The following is an 18,998-nucleotide window of genomic DNA, read 5'->3' as shown; positions in this document are numbered from 1 at the left end:
ACTTTTTAATTTACAAATATATTTCAGATGTGACATTTGAACAATTTAATTTGATTGAGATGCTATCAAAGACTATTGACTTGAGAGACTTTGATCTCTTGCTAAGTCTTGTGGTGCTTTTTCTAATCAATTACTACATTGATGGAAAAGCCAATGTTTATTTTTTTTTTTTTGAAAAATAATTTTTATTAATCTCTTCACTAAATTGCCAATTCGAGTCTTAAGCTTAACTGCTAAAAACTCTTCGTGGCATATGAGAAATGGTGAGGTTAATGCCTTAGTACATTTTCCAACAACGTCTGCTACTCAAGAGTAGTGGTAGCATCACAAAAATCCAAATAAACTATCTAAACTATACAGAACAGAGCATTTTGCTCAGAAATCACATGATAGCCAATGTTCTTAATTTTGGTTAATTTGAAAACAAAATTAATGTTAAAAATTTGGCAACCACTTCAGATGCAGCATGCATGTAAGATCAAGGAAAACCACTGAATTTACTTAGTTATCGAAAGCTGGGTTGTTGCAACACCACTGTTTTAAATGCACTAAGATAAATCTATAGATTTTCTATCGCGTGGAGGAAGGGAAGTATCAAACAAAATGTTACAAATCATTAATGGCTCTGATAAATTAATGGCAAACCTTCTACAGAAATTTGCAATCAATAGGCGTGTTAGATAAGAATTTCCTGTAATTATTGCCGATGATGATTCTAGGAATGCTCTGTACATTAATCAATAAAGGCACTTTGCTACCGAATTTTTGAACTAAAAGGCTTTACCAAAGACTAACATTTTCCTGTTAGTGTATCAAATTCAACCTCAGTTGGGCCCACTCGGTTGAGCAAAAATTTGTGGACCCGCATTTGAATAAAAATTAGGCAAAAAGACAGGCGCACCATACCATGAACTTTCTGTTTAAGAATCGAAATTCCACTCTCTCTATCTGTGTTCATACTCATCATTCTCCACTTTTAGAAGAACTTCACTCCGGCGATAAACGTCTTTAAATTTCGGTGCTCTGGGAATTAACACACAACAACAAGAACAACTCAAACATGAGCTTAGCTATCACAACTCTCGTAATGGTGATGCTACGGAGTACTAACGTCCTTTCTTCCTATGTAGCATCTCAAGTTGCCACAACTACCTCAGCAACAACTTTGTCGCTGGAACGAGAAGCGAAGGCTCTACTCGAGAGTGGTTGGTGGAGTAGCTACAGCAACGACACTTTGCAACGTTGCAACTGGACAGGTATCTCATGCAATGATGCTGGAAGCGTCATCAAAATTAACCCTCCTTCTGACGTTATTAAGGTTGGTGATAAATTCAAGAATATGGACTTCTCTTGCTTTCCAAGTCTTGTTTTTCTCAGGCTTAGTAGTCATGAACTCAGTGGGACCACAGAGCATTTTATGTTCAATATAAGCAATCTGTCAAGATTAACGCATATCGACTTGTTCAACAATTCTTTATATGGTTTGTTATTTCCTTGGCCTGATAATCTCACCTCATTAAAGTATCTTGATTTTTCTTATAACCAAATCTATGGACCCATTCCAGTAGAAATTGGACAGTTAAAGAATTTCGTGACTCTCAATCTATACGATGGCAACTTACTTGGTCCAATTCCTTCTACTCTAGGTAAGTTAACCAATTTGGAGACCCTAGATTTGTCTAATAACTCACTTGATGGTTCCATTCCTTCCACTCTAGGCAGGTTAACCAATTTAGTGACCCTGGATTTGTCTAATAATAGGCTTCATGGTTCCATTCCTTCCACTCTAGGCAAGTTAACCAATTTAGTGACCCTGAATTTGTCCAATAACACGCTTCATGGTTCCATTCCTTCCACTCTAGGCAAGTTAACCAATTTAGTGACCCTGGATTTGTCTAATAACTTACTTCATGGTTCCATTCCTTCTACTCTTTTTTCATTATCCAATTTGGGCAAGTTAACCAATTTAGTGACCCTGAATTTGTCTAATAACACGCTTCGTGGTTTCATTCCTTCCACTCTAGGCAAGTTAACCAATTTAATGACCCTGGATTTGTCTTATAACTTACTTCATGGTTCCATTCCTTCTACTCTTTTTTCATTATCCAATTTGGTCACCATCGATCTATCAAACAACGACCTCATCGGTCCAATTCCCTCCTCTTTAGGCTTTTTACACAAGCTGGAAAATTTGCTTCTTGACTTCAATAGAATCAATGGTTCTATCCCTTCAAAAATTGGAGATTTGAAGACTTTGCGTGTTCTACGCCTTCACTCAAATTTTTTAGAAGGTCTCGTACCTGAGGAAATTGGAAATTTGAAAGCACTCACTTTATTGAACCTCTATGAAAACGAGTTGAGTGGACCCATTCCGCCTCAAATTTGTAATTGCTTCAATTTAGAAAAGTTGGACTTAAGCAACAATAGAATCAATGGTTCTATCCCTTCAAAAATTGGAGATTTGAAGACTTTGCGTGTTCTATTCCTTCATTCAAATCTTTTAGAAGGTTTCTTACCTGAGGAAATTGGAGATTTGGAAGCACTTACTTTATTGAACCTCTCTCAAAATGAGTTGAGTGGACCCATTCCGCCTCAAATTCGTAATTGCTTCAATTTAGAAGAGTTGGACTTAAGCAACAATAGAATCAATGGTTCTATCCCTTCAAGAATTGAAGATTTGAAGACTTTGCGTGTTTTATTCCTTCACTCAAATCTTTTAGAAGGTCTCGTACCTGAGGGAATTGGAAATTTGGAAGCACTTACTTTATTGAACCTCTCTCAAAACGAGTTAAGTGGACCCATTCCGCCTCAAATTGGCAAATGCTCCAATCTAGAAGAGTTGGACTTAAGCAACAACAATTTAGAGGGGCTCATTCCTGCTCAAATCAAAAGGCTTCAGCATCTAGACCGGGTAGATCTCAGAAACAATAATTTCTCAGGTGTTATTCCATTTAATCTTATTATGGATGGAAATTATTATTATGCCAGTTTTACTTGTGTTGAAACAAATGGTTCGGTATTTAGGGAGGTATTTGGTGGCAACAAAAATTTAACACCCTACTTTTGCTCTCCACCCTATTCTCCAGCAACTTATTCTTCAGTAAAGAAGTTACAATCTTCAGATATTTCTACCTGTTTCCGTATTCGTCACTCTTTTTCTTCTTGGGAGTTTATTATTTTTGTGGAGGAATAAGGTCAAGGTCAACCCAACTAGCGTACTGCAAGCAACTACGAACGGAGACCTGTTCTCAATATGGAACTACGATGGAAAGATTGCTTATGAAGACATCATAGCAGCAACAAATGATTTTGACATTCGATACTGCATTGGAACTGGTGGTTACGGAAGTGTCTACAAAGCACAGCTACCAAGTGGCAAAGTGGTTGCCTTGAAGAAGCTTCATCGTCTTGAAGCTGAGGAACCGGCTTTCGATAGGAGTTTTAGAAATGAGATCAAATTCTTAACAGAAGTTCGACATCGAAACATTGTGAAACTGCATGGGTATTGTCTACACAAACGATGCATGTTTTTGATTTATGAATACATGGAAAGGGGAAGCTTGTTTTTCATGCTAAGTGATGATGTTCAAGCCGTGGAATTGGTTTGGGCAAAAAGAGTGAACATTATCAAGAGCACGGCTCACGCTTTATCTTACTTGCATTTTGAGTGCACACCAATAATAGTTCATCGAGACATTTCAAGTAACAACATTCTATTAAACTCGGACTTGGAGGCTTTTGTCGCGGACTTTGGGACTGCCAGAATCATAGATCCTGATTCTTCAAATCAAACAAGGCTTGTTGGCACTTATGGCTATGTAGCTCCAGGTGACGTTATCCTCGACCGATTCATTTACTAATTTTCTTTACTATCCACTTTACTTGTTTACTTTTTGTAGTTAATCTACAGATTAAATCAGTATTCATTGTTAAATTTTTGTGTCATATGAGTAATGAGTAATTGTCAAAGCAAATGCATGGAAGCTATCACTACAAATTCGATATGCAAGAACATATATGCATACGTGGGCAAAAATCAAGGGAAAAAACTATAGGGGCTAGGATTTGGGAAATAAAAGCAAAAGGGTCATTAGTGATTATTATATGTTTTAATATATATTAATTTGCATTGTTTTGTTTATACAGAATTTGCCTACACAATGGTTGTAACTGAAAAATGTGATGTCTATAGTTTTGGAGTATTGGCATTGGAAACATTGATGGGAAAGCATCCTGCAGAAATTTTGTCCTTGTTATCAGCACCATCTTCATTGCAAAATATAATGTTAACTGATGTATTAGATCCACGTCTCTCATCTCCAACAAGCCAGCTGGTCGTACAGAATATTGTTCATGTAGCTACCATAGCATTCGCATGTCTACAAGCTGATCCAAAATTACGGCCAACAATGAAACATGTCTCACGGATGTTTCTTTCTTGTCAAAGATCATTAAGGAACCCACTCCGAACAATCTCTTTGCTGCAACTTGTGACAAGTGGAATGCATATGGAAGAATCATGTCAAGCTCCACAATGATAATACCATTATTAGGACAAGTGTCTTGTTGTTTTTGTGAACTGAATTGATAGGATGCGTTTCTGGTTGCAACCTTTTCTTTTTTATTTTTGGTTCTTACTTTTTGTTATTTCATCTTTCATATTCTCCATGTTATTAGTTCTCCAACTTAGTGAAAATGTGTTCTGTTTTCCATGTGAAAGGGCAGTCTACCATGATAAGTTACATTTCATTATGCTGAAATCACTTCATTCCTTAAACAAGTATTAGATGTAGCTAATCCTATTTCAGATTATATTTTAGAACACTGCTCGATGTTTAAAACTAACTAATTCATATGAGCAAAATTCGATTCCAACAATGAAACAGAGCTTTTTTTGTCGAAGGAAACAGAGTAAGTTACAGATATCAAATTAACATCCAATGGTCATTGAAATTACCTTTTCTACAATGAAAGAAAGAAAGAAAGATTAAATAAAAATAATGGAGATATTGGGTTTCACCTATCTGGTCAAACCCAAATAACTTGTCAACGTTAATTTTCTGTCTCTTCAACTTCTAAAGAAAGCAATATGAAGCCATCTCCATTTTTTTTTCTTGTTTCCATTTCGGTAGAGTATCACCCTCCTATTAATAACAATGTTAATGAACAAGAATTTGGAAGCCCTCTTTTGTTTAACATCCTTGTCTTGTAAACTAGGAACACCTTTAGAATCTCTGGTTTCAAGGTTTACATGCTTATACTTAACTTAAGAAACTTACGTGACTTTTAATTTGATTACTTCGATAGAATCACAAGGAACCTTCAATTAATCGATTTAAAATTATTGCTCGGGACTATTAAATTAAAGAGGTTAAATTTTTAATCATAATCCTCCAATTTAACTCTTGAAAAAGTAGGGTTTGAAAAAAATTAATCTATTCAATATAAGTAATTTGTTAAGATTATCGCACCTTGACTTGTTCAACAATTCTTTATATGGTAGGTTATCTCATCGGCTTGGTAATCTCACCCGATTAGAGCATCTTGATTTTTCTTATTACCAAATCAAAGGATCCATCCCAGTAGAAATTGAAAAGTTAAAGAATTTGGTGACTCTCTATCTATATGATAATAAGAACATGGACTTCTCTTGCTTTCCAAATCTTGTTTTTCTCAATCTTAGTAGTCATGAACTCAATGGGACCACGGAGGATTTTATGTTCAATATAAGCCATCTGTCAACATTAACGCACCTTGACTTGTCTTTCAATATTTTACATGGTTGCTTATCTCCTCAAATCGGTAATCTCACCCAATTAGAGTTTCTTGATTTTTCATATAACCAAATCCATGGATCCATCCTAGTAGAAATTGAAAAGTTAAAGAGTTCGGTGACTCTCAATCTATTTGATAATAAGTTATTTGGTTCAATTCCTTCTAATCTAGGCGAGTTAGCCAATTTAGAGACCCTGGATTTGTCTAATAACTTTCTTAATGGTTCCATTCCTTCCGCTTTAGGTGAGTTAACCAATTTAGAGATCCTGGTTTTGTCTAATAACTTTCTTAATGGTTCTATTCCTTCCGCTCTAGGCAAGTTAACTAATTTAGAGACCCTGGATTTGTCTAATAACTTTCTTAATGATTCCATTCCTTCCACTCTATTTCAATTATCCAATTTGGTCTCCATGGATCTATCAAACAACTCCCTCATCGGTCCAATCCCCTCCTCTTTAGGCTTTTTGCACAAGCTAGAAAATTTGCTTCTTGACTTCAATAGAATCAATGGTTCTATCCCTTCAAAAATTGGAGATTTGAAGACTTTGCTGACTTTATCCCTTCAGTCAAATCTTTTAAAAGGTCCATACCTAAGGAAATGGGAAATTTGGAAGCACTTACTTTATTGAACCTCTCTCAAAATGAGTTGAGTGGACCCATTCCACCTCAAATTGGCTATTGCTTCAATCTAGAAGAGTTGGACTTAAGCAACAATAGAATCAATGGTTCTATCCCTTCAAAAATTATAGATTTGATGACTTTGCGTGTGTAACGACCCCTCCTTGGTTGCTATCGGCGTTCGAGACTTTCAAGAAATTTTTCGTTAAGTCTCGAATAAGCCTCATTTAAGACTTCCGCTAGATTTATTAAATACATATAATCACGAACGTAAGCGAATATTAATAATTAAATTACTATCTACTCCATTCAAAATAATAACAATTCACGTTTATAAGTTAACAATATTTTTCAACATCTAGCAAATTTCATTCTGATACAACCCTAAACAGTGGAGCGACTTGGAGCGGGGTTAGGAGATGCTTTTACCGACTCTATGGTGGACCGTATGCACCGATGATTACACGTTAGACTGATCTCTATCTGCAAAAAGGGAAAATAAGAGGGATGTGAGTCTCATAGACTTAGTGATCATCATCGACCCCATGAGCAGGCGAAGAGGGGAAACAAACATAAAGATGAAATGTTTATAAATCTAAGAGTAAGCATAGGAAACACACTCCATTAAACTGAGAGATTTTATTTTTATACCTTGCAAGTCTTAAAAATAATAAATCACAAGTAACATATATGAAAACGATAGTAATTAAGGTACTTGAAAATCTTTCAACTTCGATATCCAATTAACAGTAAATCCAATGGCAAGTGTAGAATGAAGAGCCTCAAACATAAAATGCGAAGTGACTGATCACCAACAAATATGCAAATTTCACTTGGCATTCAATGGTAAATTTCAAGTGTTAATGCCATGCATTGTGTAATAAAAATCCACAAGTGAACATCATCCTCGAGTAGGTTTAGTATAGCCCTTAGGCTTACTTTTTCAAACATCATCACCTACTCGTGGGAACTGCCCACGCCACCAGATGAATCGGGGCTTCAAGTCCCTTTTACCTACTCATGAAAACTACCAACGCCACCCATTATAAATCGAGGCTTCAGGTCCCCCTTCACCTACTCGTGGGAACTATCCATATAACCCAATATAAATCGGGGTTTCAGGTATCCCTTTTTAAAATCAAATACCGATAATTAACAATTATTACTTTGTGCAAAAAGACCACACTTGACCTAGTGTGGTAACAGGTCCTACCCAGAGTATCTCAATCATGTTAAAATGAAAATCATTACAATTTAATGCATTTGTAAAACATGATAGATCAAAAGCAATATAATCATAAATTGAATATTATGTATAATTTCTTTCAAAGCATGACATATTTACTAAATCAGCATGCTAAGTGCAATAAATAATTTATCATCAAGTTTTATGAATCAATACAAAAGTCATTGGCTTAAACATCACACAAACTTGCAAGGTATGATTTTAAAATGAAAGCCAGTCAAATGTTTGTTTCCTCATATTTAAAAACATGTAGATATATATATTTTTATATATTATAAAAAACAAATTTAAAATTCATGTCACAAACACAAACAACCTAAGGCTTTCTACCAACTCATGTTATCCACAATTTCGTCAACTATCAAATGTAACATATATATATAAATATAATGTTATGGAGGCATAGTTTTGAAATTTAACACCCACTCCCTTCACAATAGTAGGACGTTACGTCGCTATTTTTACTTGTCGATCGCTCGTCACCTCCTCCGACACGCCATAATAGTGCACTATCTTACTTAGGTACTTCCTAAATTGGGCTAAGTAGGCCCAAGTCTTTACCTTTATTTTCTCTTTTGGACTTTTCTTTCCTTGTTGCCATTAGGCCCTTTCTATGGCTCTTCCCATTTCTTCCTATTGGGCCATGCCTATTTTTTTTATTTGGGCTATGCCCATTTTTTTTTCATTTTTTTTCTTCTTCACTTTTTTTCTTTCTTTTTCTTTTTTTTTCTCTCTTTTTTTTTTCAGTCGGTAGCCCTTTCCCTCCTCCTCACTTGCACCGCCCAATTGCCCTTCTCTCTCTCTCTCTCTCTCTCCTTTATCGTCGATTAGGCCTTTTCTCTGCCCTAAACTGACGACAACTACTCCAAGCTCTATCCTCTTTAACCGGCGATGAATACCCAAGCTCCCTCCTCTCCACCGACAGCTTACAGTCCCCCTTCATTTTCCTTCTGAAATCGACAACCAATACAGCTTCCATCTTCCTTCACAAACTGCAACACACCTCTTCCTTTCCTCCCTCAAAATCAGCTTCTGTCTCCCTTTTTATTTGCTCCATCAGTGGCTATCGGTAGAGCCAAGAGAAAATAAATAAATTTTTATTTTTCTTTTCTCACCAACTCTCTCGCCCTTTTTCCTTCTCTCCTCCACCGCCAATGCAAAAGGTGAAAGACATAAAATTTTTGCTTAACTTTCCCTTTTTCTTTATTTATTTATTTATTTTTCTTCACCCTTTATTGTTTTTGCCAGCCACTACATCTTTTCTTCCTTTATGGTTTACTTAGCCATCCCCTTCCTCTTTTCTTTATCTTCTTTCTTTTGTTTTTCTTTTCTTTTACTTACTTGTCTTTGACTTTTCTTCACTCCCATCTCCCACCTCCTAATTTTTTTTATTTTTTTATTATTTATTTTATTCCCTCTAAATATTAAAATTTACATGTAAACCCTTAACTTCATTTTATTTACTACATAACCCTCCAACTTTCATATTTTAAAATTTGATCCTTTCGACATTTTTTAAAATTCTAATTTCCTTCTACCTTTCCTCATTTACACGTATACAACCAAAATATCAAAGTTGCATTTTAACGTGGTATCACTTTAATATTTCAATATTTATTTACCTGCGCTAACTCGATTTAATAAAACACGCGGGTCTCATTTACGTCATTTATTTTCAAAATTCATTCGTTCTTCTTCTCCCTCACTTAAATTGATCAAATAATCCTTCTTCAAACTGATTCTCTTAATTAATAAAATTTAATATTTTAATATTATATTATTTACAAAATAATATTTTATTCAAAAATATTTTTTTCACCCGTAACAGCTCTTTGACACTTAAATTTACATCAAGTGACCCTTCGTCTTACCAATAGGATCTTATTGACTGCTAAATGAGGTTACGGGGTGTTACAGCGTGTACTATTCCTTCACTCAAATCTTTTAGAAGGTCTAGTACCTAAGCACATTGGAAATTTGGAAGCACTTAATTTGTTGAACCTCCCTCAAAACAAGTTAAGTGGACCCATTTCGCCTCAAATTGGCAATTGCTTCAATCTAGAAGAGTTCGACTTAAGCAACAACAATTTATAGTAGACTTGGCAAATCGTGTTTTCGTGTCTTAAACGTGTCAGACACGTTTAGACACGAAACAAGTTAAGGCTAAACATGAACACGACACGTTTAATATTCGTGTCTTAAATTTAAAACACGTACACGTATACGTTTAATACACGTGTAACACGATACGACACGATTAACACGTTTATTAAATGTGTCAATATACGACACGACACGATTAATAACATGTTTAACACGATTAACACGTTTAACACGATTAAATAAAAATATTTATAATTCAATATAATTTTATTATTTAAATTTAAAATTTAAAATTATAAAAATAATTATAACGAAAAATAAGAATAATAACATCAAATATAATAAAATTTAATATAAATAACATACATAAAATTCATTATCATATATAAAGTTAAAATAAACATCAAATAATTATTTAAAATTATTTATATAAAATTAAAATAGTTTTTAACTATTAATGTTTAATAGGTTAATAAACGTGTCAAGTATATACGTTTAAACACGATAACACGATTAAGTAAACATGTTTAAACGTGTTTTAAACGTGTTTGTTGTGTCTGACACGATTAGACACGAAACACGTTAAGAGTAAACTCAAAACCTGTTTAACCTGTATCTTCTCGTGTCGTGTCCAAAATTATTAAGTCTAATTTAGAGGGGCTCATTCCTAATCAAATCAGCAATCTTCTGAACCTAGACCAAGTAGATCTCAGAAACAATAATTTGTCAGGTGTTATTCCATTTAATCTTCTTAGGTCATTATATCATGCAAGTTTCACTTGTGATGAAATAGACAGTTCGACCTTTAGGGAGGTATTTGGCGGCAACAAAAATTTAACGCCCTACTTTTGCTTTCCATTCTATTCTCCGGCAACCTATTCTTCAGTGAAAAAAAGTTACAATCTCCAGATATTTCTACCTGTTTCCGTACTCGTTGCTTTTTTCCTTCTTAGGTGTTTATTATTATTGTGGAGGTATAAGGTGAAGGTCAACCCAACTAGCATACTGCAAGCAACCAAGAATGGAGACCTGTTCTCAATATGGAACTATGATGGAAAGATTGCTTATGAAGACATCATAGCAGCAACAAATGATTTTGACATTCGATACCGCATTGGAAGTGGTGGTAACGGAAGTGTCTACAGAGCACAGCTACCCAGTGGAAAAGTAGTTGCATTGAAGAAGCTTCATCGACTTGAAGCTGAGGAGCCAGCTTTCGATAGGAGTTTTAGAAATGAGATAAAATTCTTAACGGAAGTTCAACATCGAAACATTGTGAAACTACATGGGTATTGTCTACATAAACGATGCATGTTTTTGATTTATGAATACATGGAAAGAGGAAGCTTGTTTTTCATACTAGGTGATGATGTTCAAGCTGTGGAATTGGATTGGACAAAACGAGTGAACATTATCAAGAGCACGGCTTACGCTTTATCTTACGTGCATTTTGAGTGCACACAAATAATAGTTCATCGAGACATCTCAAGCAACAACATTCTGTTAAACTCGGACTTGGAGGCTTTTGCCTCTGACTTTGGGACTGCTAGAATCATAGATCCTGATTCTTCAAATCAAACAAGGCTTGTTGGCACTTATGGCTATGTAGCTCCAGGTGATGCTATTCTCTACCGCTTCATTTACTAATTCTCTTTACTCTTTACTTGTATACTTTTTATAGTAATTTGCGGATTAAAACGGTTTCTATTGTTAAATTTTTGTATCATATGACTAATGATTGTTAGATACTCTAATTGTTGCAAAATCCTAGATTCATTCAAATCAAATGCTGGAAGCTATTAGTACAAATTCAGTATGCAAGAATGTGTTTATGGGCAAAAATCAGGGAAAAATTAATAGGGGTTAGGGTTTGGGGAATATAAGCAAAAGGGTCATTAATTAGTATTATAATTGTTTAATATGTTTTAATGTGCGTTGTTCTGTTTATGCAGAACTTGCTTACACAATGGTTGTGACTGAAAAATGTGATGCTTATTGTTTTGGAGTTTTGGCATTGGAAACATTGGTGGGAAAGCATCTTGTAGAAATTTTGTCTTTGTTGTCAGCACCATCTTCTTTGCAAAATATAATGTTAACTGATGTATTAGATCCACGCCTCTCACCTCCAACAAGCCAGCTGGTTGCACAGAATATTGTTCATGTAGCTACAATAGCATTTGCATGTCTACAAGCTGATCCAAATTTGCGGCCAACAATGAAACATGTCTCTCAAATGTTTCTTTCTTGTCAAAGATCATTGAGGAACCCTCTCCGAACAATCTCTTTGCTGCAACTTGTGAACTGTGGAATGCATATGGAAGGATCATCTCAAGCTCCACAATGTTAGTGCCATTATTCAGGCAGTGTCTTGTTGTTTTCGTAAAGTGATTGATAGTATGCATTTCTGGTTTCACCTACTTCTTTTGTATTTCTTGTCCTTAATTTTTGTTATTTCCTCTTTCATGTTCTCCGTGTCATTAATTCTCCAATTGGGGAAAATGTGTTCTGTTTTCCATGTTAAAGAGCAGTCTATCATAACACTTGAATTTAGTAATGACAGTAAGTTCCGCTTCAACAATCAGAACTTCATCCTTTATGTATTTTTTGGAGCATCATGAAGATTCTTTAACGACACAAACCCACCATAGCCCCAACTTTCATTAGAGGAAGTGTGCCTACCATCGTTTAACTGCGAGCAGAAAAATTGAAACAGAGCTTCTTTGTCAATCGAAACAGAGTGACGGTTATCAAATTAGCAACCAATGATCATTGAAATTACGCTTTCTAAAATGAAAGAAAGAAAGATGAAATAAAAATAATAGAGCTGTTCTATGTGGTGAAGCACAAATAACTTAAAGTCAACATTAACTTCCCAAGTCAGGGGTCTCTTCGATTTCTAAGGAAAGGGAGATGAAGCCATCTCCAATGTTGTTCTTGTTTCGATTTGGGTAGTGTAACAACCTCCTGTTAATACCAATGTTAATGAAGAAGAATTATGCTTGAATGGTCATCGTTTCCGACATGATTTACCGAAATCTCTTTGACTAAGTATATACTAAGTAAAACATGTTTTTATGGCTTCACGTAGCAAGCTTCTAGGATAAGTGATTATTGATGATAAAGAAAACTGGAATGAGGGATGGAAATTCAATAAACTTGATATGTAGTGACAAATGCATACATTCTTGCTTCTATTCTGCTGTTTATCTATATTTTACTTTTATAGAAGTTAAAATAAAAGTTTTGATTTTAATATATTTTATATTAAAATTTGACATTTTTTTTATAACATAGATGTTTAATACTTTTTAATATGAAAAAGTAATAAAATAAAATCATGATAAATTAATTTGTATAAGCGTTGACCTATAATATTCTTGTCATGGAAAACTTGGAAGTCCTTTTGGGTTTCACATCCTTATCCTGTAAAGCAGGAACACCGTTAGAATATGTCCAAACTTGGGAACTTACAAGACCTTGAGTCTGTCTACTTCGACAATGTTAGAGGGGACTTTCAATCTATCGATTTCAAATTAATGATTGAAAATATTCAATTAAAGAGGTTAAATTCTAATCGCAATCCTCCAATTTAACTCTTAAAAATCTAGGGTAGTACTATTATTGATAATGAAAAAGTCGGATGCCTTTCAGTAGTTAGGGGACCACGAAATATTGATTTTATGTTGTAGTATAAACAAAATTAAGTTTATTGTCATTGATTATAAGTAGTTTTAAGATTTAGTTTTAATCAATATGTAAAGTTACATGTGCAACATGCGTTTGAGTACCATATATAAAAGTTAAATATAAAGTATTATGAAATTATAAATAAAAAAGTTCATAATTTATTATTAATCAATTTAAATTAAATAGAATTTCATAAGTTGTAATTTTTCGTTTTTCCATTCATTTTTAGATGTGACATTTAAAGAATTTAATTTGATTGAAAAGCTATCAAACACTACGGACTTGAGAGACTTTGATCTCTTACTAAGTCTTGTACTTCTTCTAATCAATTACTATATTGAAATTGGTCTGTGTTTTGCGATTTGGTTCTTTTTTGTGTTTGTTGTGTGATCGGGTGATGCTCCTTGCCTTTGATTAGGAGGATTCATCACCTGGAATAGAATGATCAACAGCAGCAACACCTGGAGAAAAGGGTGGGACTGTGAAGCTGCTGTCATCAGGCGCTAGCATAAAACACCTTGTTCTTGTTATTGCAATTGTTTTTGGTTTTATTTTCTGTTGTTTTTTGTTTTCTTTCAATGAGATAAGATAAAAATACATCCTTATCAAAAAAAAAAAAAGCTAAAAAGTACATCAAATTTAACACTCCGACTCTGCCTTAATTTCAAATGTTAGAACTTTTTTATTTACAATTTACTGTATGATGTGACATTTAAACCACTTAATATGACTAAGAAACTATCAAAGATTTTTTTTAAAGTGATTTTATTAACACTAAGTGATGATGCCATGCAAAGTTTTTACACTATTTGCTAAAGACTTTTATGGGCATAAAATACCTGGTTTGTGCAAAATGGAGAATATGTACAATTGCAGTAGGAACTGACTTTCACAAAGGTCTGTTGCAGTTTCCATCCCTAAGCTATCTAAACAAAAATAAGCTCTCTGCCTCTCCTAAAGATCTGTGCTGTACAAAGACTAATGTTCTTAATTTTTGTTCGAAAGCAAAATTAATGTTAAAATTTTGGCAACCACATCGGATGCAACATGCAAGACCAAGAAAAACATGAGTAGCTTTGTAAACTGAATTTATCTAAAATTTTAGATAACAGCAACTGAATTTATCTAGCTAACGACAGTTGGAGTGGTGCAGCACCGCTCCTTTAAGTGCACTAAGATAAATCTGTAGAGTTCCTAGCGCGTGGAGGAAGTGAGGTATTAAATAAATTGCTGTAAATCTATGGAGTTGTTGAAAACAGATGAACAGTAATGAAGAGACGTTAGAATTTTCTCTTCCATAATACATGGAAGGAGACCTTTAGACTCGTAAGTAATCCGTTCTCTTTCTGAAGACCAGAAACAGGGAAAATAACCAAAAGACGTGCAAAATTTATTATCCATGTCCATCAGGGCAGAACTTCTCCAGTGTGAAAATAAGCAGTCAATGGGCGTGTTACACAAGTATATCCTCTACTTATTCCGGATGATGATTTTAGGAATGCTTCCTCGGTTGGACCCACGCGGCTACTGCTTCCTGGAAGTATGGTTGCTACTTGCTAGAAACTGCGTCGTTGAGTCACAGAAAGAAACTAATCCCGTGTGGAAGACGTTCTCACGGTTGAATTTTTCTTTTTTTTTGACTCTTCTGTTTCTCTATTCATAGTCATCACTCTTCACTTTTAGAAGACCTTGACGCCGGAAATAAACGTCTTTAAATTTCGGTGCTCTGGGAATTAACATGCAACAAACAAGAACTTGTCATATATGATGAACTTAAACATGAGCTTAACTTTTACAGCTTCCATAATGGTGATGCTATGGAGTACTACCGTCCTTTCTTCCTATGTTGCATCTCAAGTTGCCGCAACTACCTCAGCAACAACGTCGCTGGAACGGGAAGCGAAGGCTGTACTCGAAAGTGGTTGGTGGAGTAACTACAGCAACGACACTTTGCAGCGTTGCAACTGGACAGGCATCTCATGCAATGATGCTGGTAGCGTCACCAAAATTTACCCACCTTCTGGCGTTATTAAGGTTGGTGATAAATTTAAGAATATGGACTTCTCTTGCTTTCTGAACCTTGTTTTTCTCAGTCTCGGTGGTCATGAACTCAATGGGACGATGGAGGATTTTATGTTCAATATAGGCAATCTGTCAACATTAAGGCACCTCGACTTGTCCAACAATTCTTTATATGGTCGGTTATCTACTCGGCTTGGTAATCTCACTCAATTAGAGTTTCTTGATTTGTCATATAACCAATATATTACGGGTTCTATTCCTTTGGAATTTAGGAATTTGAAAAATCTTGCTATTTTAAATTTGACTAGGAACCGACTTGAGAGACCGTTTCCTTCGTCTTTTTATCTTCTGACCAATCTTACCCATCTGCATATGAGCTCAAATCAACTCTATGGTTCCATCTCCCCAAAATTGGGCGATTTAAAGAGTCTAATGACTCTGGATTTGTCTAATAACTTACTTGATGGTTTCATTCCCTCCACTCTTTTTCAATTATCCAATTTGGTCTTCATCGATCTATCATACAACAAACTTGTTGGTCAATTAACCAATTTGAATCATTTAACGAAATTGGAAAAATTGCTTCTTGGCTTCAACAGAATCAATGGTTCTATCCCTTCAACAATTGGACATTTGAAGACTTTGCTTACTTTATCCATTCATTCAAATTTTTTAGAAGGTTCTGTACCCAAGGAAATTGGAAATTTGACAGCACTAGTTTCATTGGACCTCTCTCAAAACCAGTTGAGTGGACCTATTCCACCTCAAATTGGTAATTGTTTCAATTTAGAAGAGTTGAACTTAAGCAACAATAATTTACAAGGTCACATTCCCAATCAAATCAGAAAACTTTCGTTGCTAGACCGAGTAGATCTCAGAAACAATGATTTCTCAAGTGTTGTTCCATATAATCTTCATGGGGCAAAATATGATTACGACGTAAATCCCAGCTTTTATAACAAAGATGATGAGGTATATGGTGGCAACAAAAATTTAAAGTCCTATTCCTGTTCTCCATTGAAGAAGAATTGCAATCTCCCAATATTTCTACCTATTACGATTTTCGTTGCTTTTTTTCTTTTCGGGTGTTTATTACAATTATTATTGTGGAGGTATAAGGTCAAGGTCAACCCAACTAGTGTATTGCAAGCCACTAAGAATGGAGACCTGTTCTCGATATGGAACTACGATGGAAAGATAGCTTATGAAGACATCATAGCAGCAACAAATGATTTTGACATACGATACTGCATTGGAACTGGTCGTTACGGAAGTGTGTACAGAGCACAGCTACCAAGTGGCAGAGTAGTTGCCTTGAAGAAGCTTCATCGTCTTGAAGCTGAGGAACCGGCTTTGGATAGGAGTTTTAGAAATGAGATCAAATTCTTAACAGAAGTTCGACATCGAAACATTGTGAAACTGCATGGGTATTGTCTTCACAAACGATGCATGTTTTTGATTTATGAATACATGGAAAGGGGAAGCTTGTTTTTCATGCTAAGTGATGATGTTCAGGCCGTGGAATTGGATTGGGCAAAAAGAGTGAACATTATCAAGAGCACGGCTCACGCTTTATCTTACTTGCATTTTGAGTGCACACGAATAATAGTTCATCGAGACATTTCAAGTAACAACATTCTGTTAAACTTGGACTTGGAGGCTTTTGTCACTGACTTTGGGACTGCCAGAATCATAGATCCTGATTCTTCAAATCAAACAAGGCTTGTTGGCACTTATGGCTATGTAGCTCCAGGTGATGTTATCCTCTACCGATTCATTTACTAATTTGCTTTACTCTCCACTTTACTTGTTTACCTTTTGTAGTTAGTTTGTAGATTAAATCGGTCTTCATTGTTAAATTTTTATGTCATATGACTAATGAGCAATTGTCAAACCAAATGCATGGAAGCTATCACTACAAATTCGATATGCAAGAATATATATACATACGTGGGCAAAAATCAAGGGGAAAAATTATAGGGGCTAGGATTTGGGAAATACAAGCAAAAGGGTCATTAATTATTATTATTATTATTATGTTTTTAATATATTTTAATGTGCATTATTTTGTTTATGCAGAACTTGCCTACACAATGATTGTAACTGAAAAATGTGATGTTTATAGTTTTGGAGTATTGGCATTGGAAACATTGGTCGGAAAGCATCCTGTGGAAATTTTATCCTTGTTGTCAGAACCATCTTCTTTGCAAAATATAATGTTAATTGATGTGCTAGATCCACGTCTCTCACCTCCAACAAGCCAGCTAGTCGCACAGAATATTGTTCATGTAGCTACAATAGCATTCGCATGTCTACAAGCTGATCCAAAATTACGGCCAACAATGAAACTTGTCTCACAAATGTTCCTTTCTTGTCAAAGATCATTAAGGAACCCCCTCCGAACAATCTCTTTGCTGCAACTTGTGACAAGTGGAATGCATATGGAAGGATCATGTCAAGCTCCACAATGATAGTGCCATTATTAGGACAAGTGTCTTGTTGTTTTTGTGAACTGATTGATAGGATGCGTTTCTGGTTTCAACCTTTTTCTTTTTATTCTGGGTCCTTACTTTTTGTTATTGCCTCTTTCATATTCTACATGTTATTAGTTCTCCAATTTGGTGAAAATGAGTTCTGTTTTCCATGTGAAAGGGTAGTCTATCATGATAAGTTACATTTCATTATGCTGAAATCACTTCATTCCTTAAACAAGAGTTAGATGCAGCTAATCCTATTTTAGATTATATTTTAGGACACTGCTCGATGTTTAAAACTAACTAATTCATATGAGCAAAATTCGATTCCAACAATGAAACAGAGCTTTTTTTGTCAAAGGAAACAGAGTGACTGATATCAAATTAACATCCAATGGTCATTGAAATTACCCTTTCTACAATGAAAGAAAGAAAGATTAAATAAAAATAATGGAGATATTGGGTTTCACCTATCTGGTCAAACACAAACAATTTAACATTAAAGAAGTTGACTGCTCATTTTCACATTAAAGAAGTTTGGCCCCCTGATGGACAAGGATAATAAATTTTGCGCGTATTTTGGTTAGTTTTCCTATATCTAGTCTTCAAAAAGCTAGAGAACTGATTAAGAACATTGTGGTTGTGAAATTTTTAGCATTATTTTTGCTTTCAAACCAAAATTAAGAACGTTGGTCTTTCCATCAATACAGTAATTGATTAGAAGAAGTACAAGACTCAGCAGGAGATCAAAGTGTCTCGAGTCAATAGTCTTTGATAGCTTCTTAGTCAAATTAAGTCGTTTAAAGGTAACATCTGAAAGTAAATTGTAAATAAAAATGATTATAACAATTGGAATTCAGGTACAGGTAGAGTGTTTAATTGGAATGCGCAGAAGGGGAGCTTCAAAGGATGCGACACTCAGTGAGGGGTATGGATTGGGAGGGTGTAGTAGTAGAAGCTATTGCTAGAGCTGAGGAGAACTTTGGAGTGACTTTTCTAACGGTTGTTTCCTTGTACAAGGTCTATAAAGGCGAAAATTGTTGCTGATTGTAAGCTATGTATCGTAAAGGAGA

The 18,998-nt window shown here is 34.9% G+C and overlaps 2 protein-coding genes and 1 pseudogene across 4 annotated transcripts; all 3 read left to right on the top strand.

The window, feature by feature from the left end:
- Window positions 1–927: 927 nt before the first annotated feature.
- LOC148764835 (uncharacterized) lies at window positions 928–4,645 on the top strand. The gene is given in 3 exon segments (XM_088809365.1): window positions 928–3,114; window positions 3,116–3,828; window positions 4,147–4,645. Coding segments are annotated over 3 exon segments (3,159 nt in total). The 5' UTR covers window positions 928–1,060; the 3' UTR covers window positions 4,539–4,645.
- Window positions 4,646–5,638: 993 nt separating this feature from the next.
- LOC18614419 (uncharacterized) lies at window positions 5,639–12,151 on the top strand (annotated as a pseudogene).
- Window positions 12,152–15,093: 2,942 nt separating this feature from the next.
- On the top strand, window positions 15,094–18,068 carry LOC108663472 (MDIS1-interacting receptor like kinase 2-like). Of its 3 annotated transcripts, none has more exons than XM_088809386.1 (3): window positions 15,098–15,422; window positions 15,523–17,204; window positions 17,531–18,068. In XM_088809386.1, exons 2-3 carry the CDS (start codon window positions 15,551–15,553, stop codon window positions 17,920–17,922), a joined length of 2,046 nt encoding a protein of 681 aa, XP_088665512.1. In that variant the 5' UTR covers window positions 15,098–15,422; window positions 15,523–15,550; the 3' UTR covers window positions 17,923–18,068. The 3 variants fall into 3 exon arrangements, with proteins under 3 accessions (XP_017983254.2, XP_088665512.1, XP_088665515.1); XM_088809389.1 differs by having other exon boundaries at window positions 15,104–15,463; window positions 16,571–17,204; XM_018127765.2 differs by having other exon boundaries at window positions 15,094–17,204.
- Window positions 18,069–18,998: the final 930 nt, after the last annotated feature.

The sequence above is a fragment of the Theobroma cacao genome, chromosome 1 (genome assembly GCF_053813885.1).
Source record: "Theobroma cacao isolate CCN51 chromosome 1, ASM5381388v1, whole genome shotgun sequence".
NCBI lineage: Eukaryota > Viridiplantae > Streptophyta > Magnoliopsida > Malvales > Malvaceae > Theobroma > Theobroma cacao.
This window is presented reverse-complemented; position numbering and strand designations above follow the sequence as displayed.